We start from the raw sequence: 12,391 nt of genomic DNA on the forward strand, positions 1-12,391 counted from the left end.
AGTTTGAACAGTGAAAAGGTCCTTATTAATTAACTAGGCTTCACATATCGCCCAGTTAAAATTAGAATGGAAATAGTTACTTTTAGCTATAAATAGAAAAAAAAAGCCTGATAACCTGATACTTTTTTTCTCATGTAGAGATTCATTCTGTAAATCAGCTGTAATATTGTGATATTTTCCTTTATAGGAAAAACAGGTGAAAGCAACTGTGCACAGCTTCTCTGGGCTTGTTTACAAATCTGTGGTTTTCAGTAACTGAAGTATGAAATTATTCTTGGGTTGGCAACTGTAACTATAACTTACGTATCTCATTATTTGAATTTGCCAGTCCATCATCTCTGAACTTTGAGGATGCCAAGAATGTGATAAGTCAGATCCAGGTTTAATTACAATGAGAAATATATTTGTTTGAAAGAACTTACAGCACATACAGGCATTTCCCACAAAAAAAGTTGAATCAGGAGGCTGACATCTTGTACAGAACAGTCAGCCTGTCTGAACACTGTTAATGGTATATAGAGTATAATTTGTAACATAATTGTTTACAGGCACCAAAGAAGACTTATATAAGTGATTAACTGCAGGTGTCATACATGAAAAGTTGAACTAAACATTCTAAGAAAAGGGGAAAATAGTAACAATTTTATGTAGAAAACAATTGCGGGTGGAGTTCCAAAACTGAGGATTTGTGACTATGATAATTCCCAGCTTTTACAGTTCTCAGTAAGACTTGGGCGTTGAGATACTGTAGCCACATAGTTGACACCATACACTATAGAGATTTCTATTTCTGTTCTTTATTTCTTACAGGCAGAACAAGTAATTTATGATCACTTTTCTGATCCAAAATTTGTTGAGCAGTTAATCAAGTTTCTTTCTTTAGAAGATAGAAAAGGAAAAGATAAATTCAATCCTCGCAGATTTTGCCTCTTCAAGGTGACTAGTTTTATATTGCTATGATTATTTGCCTCCTCCAAAAAATAAAAGGAATCCAGGGCTAAAACGCCCTGTCGTAAATGATATGTGCAGTTAATGCTTTGTAACTGTTATATTGTATACAAGCCTGGGTGTGGGATCATTTGAAGTTTTGTGAAGTTATGAAATTGTAAATGAATGTTGGGGGCCAAGCACTCCTCTCTTCTTGCACAGCTTCAGATCTTAATTTCTGGTTTGTGTTAAGCTAGAATTCTGCATTGTATCTAAATGGGGGACTGAGGCCTAATGGCAGACAATGATACAAAATCTCTAGGATTTCATAAATATAGCCTGTCTTTTATGACGTCTTGAATAATTGTCAGAACCAGTTCACTGTATTTAACTTCACTGTGTGGTTCTCTGCAATAATTTGGAGGCTTTAATACTCTGAAGGCACTAGATCCTATCTGATCTTGGAAGCTAATCAGGGCTGGTCTACACTGGCCAGAATATGCCTAGTCACTCCTAGACTATACTGGCCCTAAAACTGCCCCAAATGGGCCCCATTACCTGGGCATGCCAGAGTAACGTTGGGCAGCTGTTTACACAGTCTGCCACTGGTGCAAGTCACTCCCTCTGAGATAGAAAACGAGGCAACCAGCATCAATTCCATGGCTGCGCACCTTTCTGTGAACTCAGAGAGCGCAACCCACAGTGGTGGCTGGCACAGCAGGATGGTGTAAACAGTCACCTGGCATTGCTGCAGGGTGCTCTGCATTTTATTGGAAGATGCAGAGCAAATGGTGAGTTTTTTAAATTTGATTTAAGGCAGGGATGGCCAGATTCACTGTGAAACTGCTCTTTCCTTGTGAAGACAGTCCACTGTCAAATTGGACCTTTGGCCCTGTGTCATCTGAACAGGACACAGCGAGGGCAAGGGGAAGCCAGGTTTAATAGCCTGTATAAACATGCCCCAGGTGAGCCATGGTTAGTACTTGGATGGGAGATTGCCAAAGAATAGCACTTGCTGTAAGACATATTTTAGTGGAAGACTCTGAGTATTCCTTTCCTAAGAAAATCCTTTAAAATTCATGGGGTTGACATAAATTGACAGGTGACTTGAAGGCACATGCACACACTCTGCAAAGCTTGCATTCTGAAAGAAATATACATAACACACACATGGAAGGCGCTCACATGCAAAAATATTTTGAGCAAAATATTACAAATAGCTCAGGAGGTATTTGCACTATAATGAGATTTATTTTATTTTATTTTTTGTCCTTTGGAATACTCCTCTTGATTTGCAATTCCCACACAATACAGTTGATATTATAAACAGCTTTTCAAACTTGAGAAGGTTTTAAGAACTTACTTCCATTTGGTGTGAGCATAGGGTTGTGATTCAAGAAAGGTAAAAAAAATGCATTATTCCATATGCACAGCTGTTGCTGTGTCTGCACTGCAGAAATAATCCAGTTTGACCCCACTTTAACTGTCATGGCTCAGTGCTATGGAATTCTGGGAACTACTTTTGTGAAACATTTAGCCTTGTTTGTCAGAGAGCTCTGGTGCCAGAACAAATTACAAATCTCAGAATTCCATTGAGTCATGGCAGTTAAAGCAGTAAATTGTGTGAGAAATCTTCCTCTGCTTTGAATATTATTCATGTATTCTAAAGAAGTGACATTCTGGAATTGTTAAATTAAAAGTGTGCAAGCCCTTTTTGTAAAGGTAATTAGAACTATCCAGGCATAGTACTAAACATCTTCTTTTAACAGGGCTTGTTCAGAAACTTTGATGATGCTTTTTTGCCTGTACTGAAACCACACTTGGAACGTCTTGCTGTAGATTCCCATGAAAGTACCCAGCGATGTGTGGCTGAAATTATAGCTGGCTTGATAAGAGGGTCTAAACACTGGACATTTGAGAAGGTAATGTGTTGTGTACCTTGGCAAAAATTGCTGACTTTCAAAAAGTAGTAGGGCCCACTGTAGTAAAGAAGATCTTCTCTCTTTAAGGCAGACTGTTTTCCCCGAAACTAAGAACTCAGTGCGTTCGGGTTTTGTTGTTGGTTTTGTTTTGTTTCGGTTGTTCAATTATCAAAGCTATAAACATTCTGACAGAAGTTTAAAATTATGCATATTTGAGGTTTACGTGCTGAATTTTATTTTGCCCTGTCCTTGTAAAAAATGAAACTCTTTGTTGTAAAAAACTGGAACTGTCATGTATAGATCTCATATCATCCTTTTTTCCTTGTCTCTCTTTTATGTACAGGTGGAGAATCTCTGGAAAGTTCTCTGTCCACTTCTAAGAACAGCTTTATCCAACATTACAGTAGAAACATATAACGACTGGGGGGCATGTATAGCAACATCATGTGTAAGTTCTGCACGTTCCATGCCATGCAATGTTTAGAAAGCACACATGTTATCTTTAATCAGTTTTTGTAGATTTTTGATGGGTTCCGTGTACATCCCTGTTAATCTTGAGGTTAGTAAGGAAACTATCCAGTAGTTAGTCCTGCATCTCTTCATCTAGCCCAAAATATTTTGCCAAGCTATATATGGCAAGATGTTTCCTTAGCTCCACTTCTTCACTATTTTTCTTTTCTTGTTATGCTTTTCACCATGCAGCTATCATTTTATCTTCATTTGCCAGCTGTGAAGCTGATTTGTGGTCTGTCTGGTGCACCCAGGGCAAGGCTTGAACTTTGCTTTATCCTCTCTCTGGTGGATCAAAGAGATGTTTTGATCACAGTTATATCTCTCTCAGCTCCACACTGCAATCAATGAGAATGGTTCTAAAGGGACTATGACTCTTCTGTGACCATGGTGGGAATAGCACCTTACCTAACGGGATCATTATAGATCTAGCCACTGCTTTCTAGCTGCCACAGCTAGGAAGAAAATGAAAAAAGTTCTTATAACTTGCAGTGCAGTCCCATGCATGTTAACTCTGAAGTACATCTGAGCCAACATGGCTTAGTGATTTGTGTTTTGGACTTTGACTCTGGAGACCCACCCCAGCCATGAAACTCACTGAGTGACCTTTGGCAGGTCACATGCTCTCAGTCTCAGGGGAAAACAATGGCAAACCTCCTCTGAACAAATCTTGCCAAGAAAACTCTATAATAGAGGTCACCATAAGTCAGAAATTACTGGAAAGCACACAACAACAAATATATTATTGCAGCCTAGGATTATACTACTCTTCTATTTACATAGAAGTAAGTCTTGTCTGACTTGGTGAGGCCTACACTGAGTAAATGTACATAGGTTTTATCAGATCCAAAGCTGCAACGTGCTCAGGGGGATTTTACTCAATCTGGATGAGAAACTAGCCTATTTTAATGGTTTAGAACAACATTTTATATACGCTAGTGTTTTAATAATACATTTTAGAGTATATATTATACCTGAAAGATCTTCCATCTTTTTTTTCCTTTTTTTTAAAAACTAGTTTGGGAAAGAAGGGTTGGTTAGGAAGAAAAAAAACATGTTATGATGCTATAAAAGCCACTGTTTCATGCAACAGAAATGTTTGATACTGAATTGCTTTTCAAAAAGCTTTCCTAATACTCCCCCTCCCTTGAAATGATTTTTCTCTCTTTTCTTTTTAAAAAATGTTGATACAGGAGAGCAGAGATCCCCGGAAGCTGCACTGGTTGTTTGAATTGTTGTTGGAGTCTCCTTTGAGTGGTGAAGGAGGGTCATTTGTTGACGCATGGTAAAAACTTTAATTTCCTCCATTTGAGATTTTAGGTATGGGTGACAGTGAGGCTCAGGTTTATACAGAACAGGTAGCTCCTCTGGTAGCAAATAATGGAAGATGTGTGTTATAAGTGATGATCTCACCATTCTTCTCTCTGGCTCCTCATGGAGAAAATGGCTTAAATATGATTGATTTCCTTAACTGAATACTGTAGGTTAGGTAGAGACTTGACATTATAGCAGTATTGTAGGGAATTTTGTTGTATAAATTCTTATGTGAAGATGCTCAAATTAATTTTTCAAATTGTCCACCACATATATTGTGATAAAATTATGTGAGACATTGGAATATGCTTGCAGTTCTGCCAGTATGGTTAAATTAAAAGATCTACTGAGGAAATAAATGTTATTACTGGTCAGTGAAGGCAATAAATGCTCCACTGGTATAACTTAGGCCCGTTACACACGGGCTTAAAAGTACGCGCAGAGCGCGTACTAGGGTTAAGACGGGGCGGTGCTTCCGCACTGCCTTAACCCTAGTGCGCGCTGTGCGCGCACAAAATGGCAGCAGCCATTCCACATGGCCGCCGTCTTCGATACGTCACGGCCGCGCCGCCTCCAAACGAGACGGCGCAGTTGTGACGTATTGGGGTTGCGGCAGGGCGCTTAGGGCGCCCTTTCCGCGACCCCAGAAGGAGCTCCGTTTCGGAGCTCCTTCCTGGTTTGGTCTGCTGGGCGCAGCCTTTAGACGGCTGCGCCCAGCGGACCAAAGGAGAAAGGGGCCAAACGGCCCCTTTCTCCTTCTCCCCGCCGCCGCGAGGTGTCCTTGGGGCTTGAAGCCCCAAGGACACCCCTTTCCAGGCTGTGGGGAAGGGGCCTTTTGCCGCTTCCCCACAGCCCGGAAAGCGGCGGATCAGGGCTTCAGCGGCTGCCGCTCTAGCCACTGAGGTCCCGATCCGGCGGGGAAAGGTGCGCCTACAGGCCACCCCAAAGGGGCAGTCTGTAACACGCCTAAGTTTAAAACAGGTCATAATTGTTTAGGCTGCTCAGATCACATTAGGACATCCTACTGAGGATGATTTTCTTGAGAAGGGATCAGAGATACTCGTAAACATTTAGGTGGTTGAATACGAGATCTAAGGATCCTTTCTCTTGATACAGTAGAAGGAGGAAGTCTTTGGCAGAAGCATGCTCTTGAGGTTGTTCAGATAAATGATTTATTCTTAATATAATGAAGAATTGTAGTTCTATGATTTTGATTTTCTTTTCTGTCAAAATATTTATATTTATCAACTGAATGCTGAAAATGTAAAGGATTTGTTTTTGTTTTCGTAGTGTTCACAATTTGTTTTCGTTACACAAAAAGTAATCTCTTACACTCCCTCTGCTTACACCACCTTTACCCTTGGTGAAGGTAAATGTGTGCTTTCTTGAATTTCTTTTCTTGAAGTACTACACATGTTTATTTGTTTTTCTCCTTTCCCCTCCTCTAGTCGTCTGTATGTGCTCCAAGGGGGGCTTGCACAGCAAGAATGGCGAGTCCCAGAGCTGCTGCACAGATTGCTGAAGTACCTGGAACCTAAACTCACCCAAGTTTACAAAAATGTCAGAGAGAGGATAGGAAGGTTGGTACCAGGTCTTAAATCCCTGCACTGTTTTTAGGGCTACAACTAAAACAAACAAACAAACAAAAGCCCCAACAACCACTGATTGAGTAAATAAGATGTGTTTGATTAATAGATATATGTTGTGAGTGGGAAGCAGTATGGTGTAATGGTTTTGAGCATTGGACTGCAACTCAGGAGACCAACATTTGAATGACCACTCAGACATGGAAACCCACTGGGTGACCTTAGGCAACTCACACATTCCCAGCCTCAGGAAGGTAAAGGCACCCCCCTCCCCCCCAGCTCATATCTTGCCAAGAAGGCCCCATGATAGGGTCACCATAAGTTGGAAATAACTTGAAGGCACACAACAGCAACAACATGTTGTAGATGGAATGTACCTGTCTTAGAAGGTACACGCTTCCTGTCCTGCAGGAAAGAATAGTTTTTCTAAGATGCTACTTACAGAGGTATATGAAACATCATTTTAAAAATAGCTTTTTTTCCTTCAGATATTTTTTATTTATATGCAAACTTTTATAAATTTGATTTTTGTCAGGAACAGAACAGAATGATCATTTCATTCCAGCGATCTTTGCAGAAGATTACCTGTTTCTTCCCAGGCTACATACATAGTGTTGGTCTTAGCTTTAAAGCTCTTAATGGTTTTGGGGATGTTTCCACAGGACTGTCCTGTCCTGTTATGCACTCATGTGCATTTCTTTTCACATTTGAAGTCCTTCTTCAGGCAGGTGAGCATAAGGCACTATTTTCTTTAGAATACAGTGCTTAGAGTGGCCTATATATAGGCTCACTGCTTTATGCCTTCCAGTGCCTGACAAAGATGTTTGAGAAGGGTAAACTAGTGGAAGTTTGCTCATAAGATGTTTGTTTTTTTACTTCTGTTATCTAATGCTTCTTTGTTGTTATTTTGCATTCTTATGTTAGCTGCTTTAAGTTCCATAGTGGGAGAAAAGCAAATACACACACACATACACACATACAGAGAGAGAGAGAATGAGAGAGAGAGAATGAGAGATTAATAAGCAGGTGAGTCATATTTGTATTCCTCCCTTTCACAGGGTACTCAGAGCAGACATCTTGGAGCTATCTCATTTTACTGTTGCAACTGGTTAGATGGTGATGACATGAGGAAGCTATGTGGCTTGGCAAAAATCTAAACCCAGTTGTTTCAGATCTAAGACCAACATTTCAGTCACATTCATCCAGGTTTAGCTAAACATGAATCAGAAAAATGTTTACAGTCTTGATGTGTTGTGGATCCAGAACTGTAGTGGGACAAACTTTTTTTAAAAATGTAACAAGTTTCATCTTACAAAAGTTATATCATTATAGTAGTGTAGGTTTTAGAACCCACAAATCTCTATCTAGTTATATCAGAATAATAAAACATGTTGGTAGGAATATAATTCTACTCTGTGTAAGTAAAGACTGTGAGGGCCTTGGTGACCAATATGTTATTTTCCTATAATAGAAACTGTTAAGTCTTTTTGAGCCTTTATTGCCAGTTAAATTTAGTATGTTGCAATTTGTTGATGTAGCCTAGCACATCATCAGAAGATTTCTTCAAGCCCATTGTTCACAGTATAGAGGATGGAAATTATTCCTGAGGAAGCTGAATATATATAGGAAGTAGAAATTGCATATCCAGCTTTAATGTGCCTCTTATTATTAAGAGTCTTGGCTTGATTTCTTTCAGTATGACTCTAAGCATCAAACAGAATCATACTATAGTAAGTGTGTAACTCATAGAATCATAGAGTTGGAAGAGACCACAAGGGCCGTCCAGTCCAACCCCCTGCCATGCAGGAAATCCAAATCAAAGCATCCCTAACAGATGGCCATCTAGCCTCTGCTTAAAGACCTCCAAGGAAGGAGACTCCACTACACTCCGGGGGAGTTTGTTCCACTGTCGAACAGCCCTTACTGTCAGGAAGTTCTTCCTAATGTTGAGGTGGAATCTCTTTTCCTGGAGCTTGCATCCATTGTTCCGGGTCCTGTTTTCTGGAGCAGCAGAAAACAAGCTTGCTCCCTCCTCAATATGACATCCTTTCAAATATTTAAACAGGGCTATCATATCACCTCTTAACCTTCTCTTCTCCAGGCTAAACATCCCCAGCTCCCTAAGTCGTTCCTCATAGGGCAAGGTTTCCAGACCTTTCACCATTTTAGTCTCCCTCCTCTGGACATGCTCCAGTTTCTCAATGTCCTTTTTGAATTGTGGTGCCCAGAACTGGACACAATATTCCAGGTGGGGCCTGACCAGAGCAGAATACAGTGGCACTATTACTTCTCTTGATCTAGACACTATACTTTTATTGATGCAGCCTAAAATTGCATTGGCCTTTTTAGCTGCCGCATCACACTGTTGACTCATGTTCAACTTATGGTCTACTTGGACTCCTAGATCTCTTTCACATGTTCTTTCATTCAGCAATGTGTCTCCCATCCTATATCTGTGCATTTCATTTTTCTGCCCTAGGTGCAGTACCTTACATTTCTCTGTGTTGAATTTCATTTTGTTAGCTTTGGCCCAGCTTTCTAGTCTATTCAGATCATTTTGAATGTTGGTCCTGTCCTCTGGAGTACAGTATTAACTATTCCTCCTAATTTGGTGTCATCTGCAAATTTGATAAGTGTGCTCCCAATTCTGTCATCCAGGTCATTGATAAAGATGTTGAATAACACTGGGCCCAGGACAGAGCCCTGTGGGACCCCACTGGTCACTTCTCTCCAGGATGAAAAAGAGCCATTGTTGAGCACCCTTTGGGTTCGGCCGGTCAACCAATTACAGATCCATTTAACAGTTCCTTTGTCTAGCCCACATTTTACAAGCTTGTTTGCAAGAATATCATGGGAAACCTTGTCAAAGGCCTTACTGAAATCAAGATATACTATATCCACAGCATTCCCTTCATCTACCAAGCTGGTAATTTTATCAAAGAAAGAGATCAGATTTGTCTGGCATGACTTGTTTCTCTGAAACCCATGTTGACTTTTTGTGATTATGGCATTGCTTTCTAGATGTTCACAGACTCTCTGTTTAATGATCTGCTCTAAGATCTTTCCTGGTATTGATGTCAGGCTGACTGGACGATAATTGTTGGGATCCTCTTTTTTCCCCTTTTTGAAGATGGGGACAATGTTTGCCCTCCTCCAGTCTGCTGGGATCTCTCCTGTTTTCCAGGAGTTTTCAAAGATTATTGCCAATGGCTCCGATATTACATTTGCCAGTTCTTTTAATACTCTTGGATGTAGTTCATCTGGTCCTGGAGACTTATATTCATTTAGATTAACAAGGTATTCCTCTACTATCTCTTTACTTATTTTGTGCTGAAATTCCCCTGTTCTGTCCTCTGCTCCATTATCTTCAGGTTGAGCACCCTTTGCCTTTTCTGAGAAGACTGAGGCAAAGAAGGTGTTGACTAATTCTGCCTTTTCTCTGTCTTCTGTTAGCATTTTGCCATCTTCTCCACGCAGTGGCCCTATCGTTTCCTTCTTCTTCCTTTTGCTGCGGACATATCCAAAAAAGCCCTTTTTGTTGTTCTTAACCTCTCTAGCAAGCCTGAGTTCATTCTGCGCTTTAGCTTTTCTGACTTTACCCCTGCACATGCCTGCTGTTTCTTTGAATTCCTTTTTTGTGATTTCCCCCTTTTTCCATTTCTTATACATGTTCCGTTTCAAACTTAGCTCAGTTGAAGGTTCCTTAGTCATCCATCCTGGTTTCTTGAGACAACTCCCATTTTTCTTTCTCACTGGAACTGTTTGAAATTGTGCCTTCAGTATCTCTCTTTTGAGAAACTCCCATCCGGTCTGAACTCCCTTCTCTTTTAGAATTTCTGACCATGGGATCACCCTCAATACTTCTCTAAGTTTACTGAAATCCGCTCTCCTAAAGTCTAGAATGCGTGTTTGACTATGCCTGGCTTCTCCTCTCCATTGTATAACAAACTCCAGGAGAACATGGTCACTTCCACCTAATGATCCCACCACTTGCACCCCATTAACCAAGTCATTCTTGTTGGTTAGGATCAGATCCAAAATAGCGGACCCCCTTGTTGCCTCTTCCACCTTTTGGACCATGAAATAGTCTTCCAGGCAAGTGAGGAATTTGCTAGACCTTGAGGATCTGGCTGAGTTTGACTTCCAACAAATATCAGGGTAGTTGAAGTCGTCCGTCACTACTACATCTCTCTTTTCTGACTGTGTGGTCATCTGTTCTAGAAAGGCATCATCCAATTCCTCCGTCTGACTTGGGGGTCTGTAGTAGACTCCCACCATAACATCCTTGTTTTTTCCCTCCCCTTTGATTCTTATCCAGATGCTCTCCACCTGGCTTCCATGATTGATGTCCTGGATCTCTTCACTGGTGTAAATATCTCTGACATATAGTGCTATTCCTCCTCCTTTCCTGTTTGGCCTATTTCTCTTAAAAAGGTTATACCCCTCTATTTCCACATTCCAATCATGAGACTCGTCCCACCAGGTTTCAGTGATGCCTATTATATCATATTTGCTTTGCTGTACTAGGAGTTCAAGTTCATCTTGCTTATTTCCCATGCTCTGTGCATTAGTGTAGTGGCATCGCAGACCACGGGTCCCATTTACTTGTTGCTTGTGCAAGTTTATTTGCCTCCCACTGTTGGATCCTTGCACTTTTTTTCTTGTTTCCTCTATGTCTGTTTGACTATTTTCTCCAGCCCTTTCGCCTTCCTTAATATTGTCTCCCTTCCCCACGGAACTCAGTTTAAAGCCCTCCTGATCAAGTTCTTGAGACTGTTGGCAAAAACATTTCTTCCAACTGGTGTGAGATGCAACCCGTCCGTTGCAAGAAGTCCCTCCTCCTGGAACCACAGCCCATGATCAAAGAATCCAAATTGTTCTGGGCGGCACCATCTGCGAAGCCAGTTGTTCACATCCGCTATTTTCCTCTCCCTTCCTGGACCGTGCCCTTCAACTGGCAGAAGAGACGAGATGACAACCTGTACATCCATTCCTTTCAGCTTCCTACCAAGCGCCTTGTAATCCCTTTTGATGTTCTGCAGGCTGTGTCTTGCAGTATCATTGGTTCCCACATGGACCAAGAGGAAGAGGTATTGGTCAGTAGGCTTGACCAGTCTTGTCAGCCTCTCTGTCACATCACGGATCTTTGCCCCTGGGAGACAACACACCTCTCGAGACATCTTGTCAGGCCTACAAATCACTGCTTCTGTACCCCTCAGCAAGGAGTCCCCCACTACGACCACACGCCTCCTACGAGGTTTAGCAGCGGCTGTTCCCTTGGGTGGGACTCTCAGGCTCGCCTGCTCTGTCCCTGAAGTCTGTCCATGCTGCTCTTCTTCATCCTCCTTGATAAGGGAAAGAGCTTCGAATCGATTCTCTAGCTGCAAGCTCCCCAGACAATCCCTTCTTGGCCTACTTCTCTGTGTGACATTCCTCCAGCTATCTTCCTCCTGTGTATGTGAAGTGACCTCCTCGGCTCTAGCATCTTCCTCTGCATGGTATTCGGCCAGGATTGTTAGTTCTGTTCTGTCCAGGAAATCCTCCTGCTCCCTAATATGCTGAAGTGTAGCTATTCTGGACTCCAACTGCTGCGCTTTCTCCTCCAAGAGTGCTACCAACTTGCACTTGGGGCATGTGAAGTTCTCCACTTCTGTAGGCAAGAAGACAAACATCCCACAAGTGTTGCAGGTGACTGCCATGGTTCCGTCAGTGTCCATAATGAAAAGTCTTAGGAAATTACTGGAACAGGACTGTGGGCTTCCTCCTGAAAAAAAGAATCCTCCAGAAAACACCAAAGCTAAGCCCCTGATGCTTCAACAATTGGTGGCAGTGAGCTCGATCAATTCTGCCTTTGCTGTAGATTTCTTTGGATTAAAAAAAATGAAATAAAAATTGAAATAAAATTTCGGCGCGCGGCTCTGGGAGAAGAAATAAAGAGCTAGTCTGCTAGCTCTGCCCCTAGTGACTCACAGGTGTGACTCACTGAAGATGTGACTACAAGCACACTCTTCCTAGAGTTTAAAAAACAATTAAACAGTCACCACTTAAAATGGCTGCCCAGCTACCTCTCTCCTCCTCTTCTCTGTAGCAGGAACTGATTGCAGAGAACAAATGAGAATCTTTTAGCCTTTG

General features: G+C 41.5%; 1 protein-coding gene across 2 annotated transcripts in view; it reads left to right on the plus strand.

Moving 5' to 3' along the window:
- The window catches only part of PSME4 (proteasome activator subunit 4), a 132,742-nt gene that overhangs the window by 101,515 nt on the left and 18,836 nt on the right, over nt 1–12,391 (plus strand). For both annotated transcript variants that reach the window (XM_089528916.1, XM_089528917.1), the window contains exons 35-39: nt 811–936; nt 2,697–2,849; nt 3,193–3,297; nt 4,553–4,644; nt 6,122–6,253. In XM_089528916.1, the coding sequence (XP_089385042.1) occupies nt 811–936; nt 2,697–2,849; nt 3,193–3,297; nt 4,553–4,644; nt 6,122–6,253 (608 nt within the window). The remainder of the gene's footprint in view (nt 1–810; nt 937–2,696; nt 2,850–3,192; nt 3,298–4,552; nt 4,645–6,121; nt 6,254–12,391) is intronic.

The sequence above is a fragment of the Sceloporus occidentalis genome, unplaced genomic scaffold (assembly GCF_023333645.1).
Source record: "Sceloporus occidentalis isolate IW3139 unplaced genomic scaffold, rSceOcc1.0.p SCAF_6, whole genome shotgun sequence".
Classification (NCBI taxonomy): Eukaryota; Metazoa; Chordata; class Lepidosauria; order Squamata; family Phrynosomatidae; genus Sceloporus; species Sceloporus occidentalis.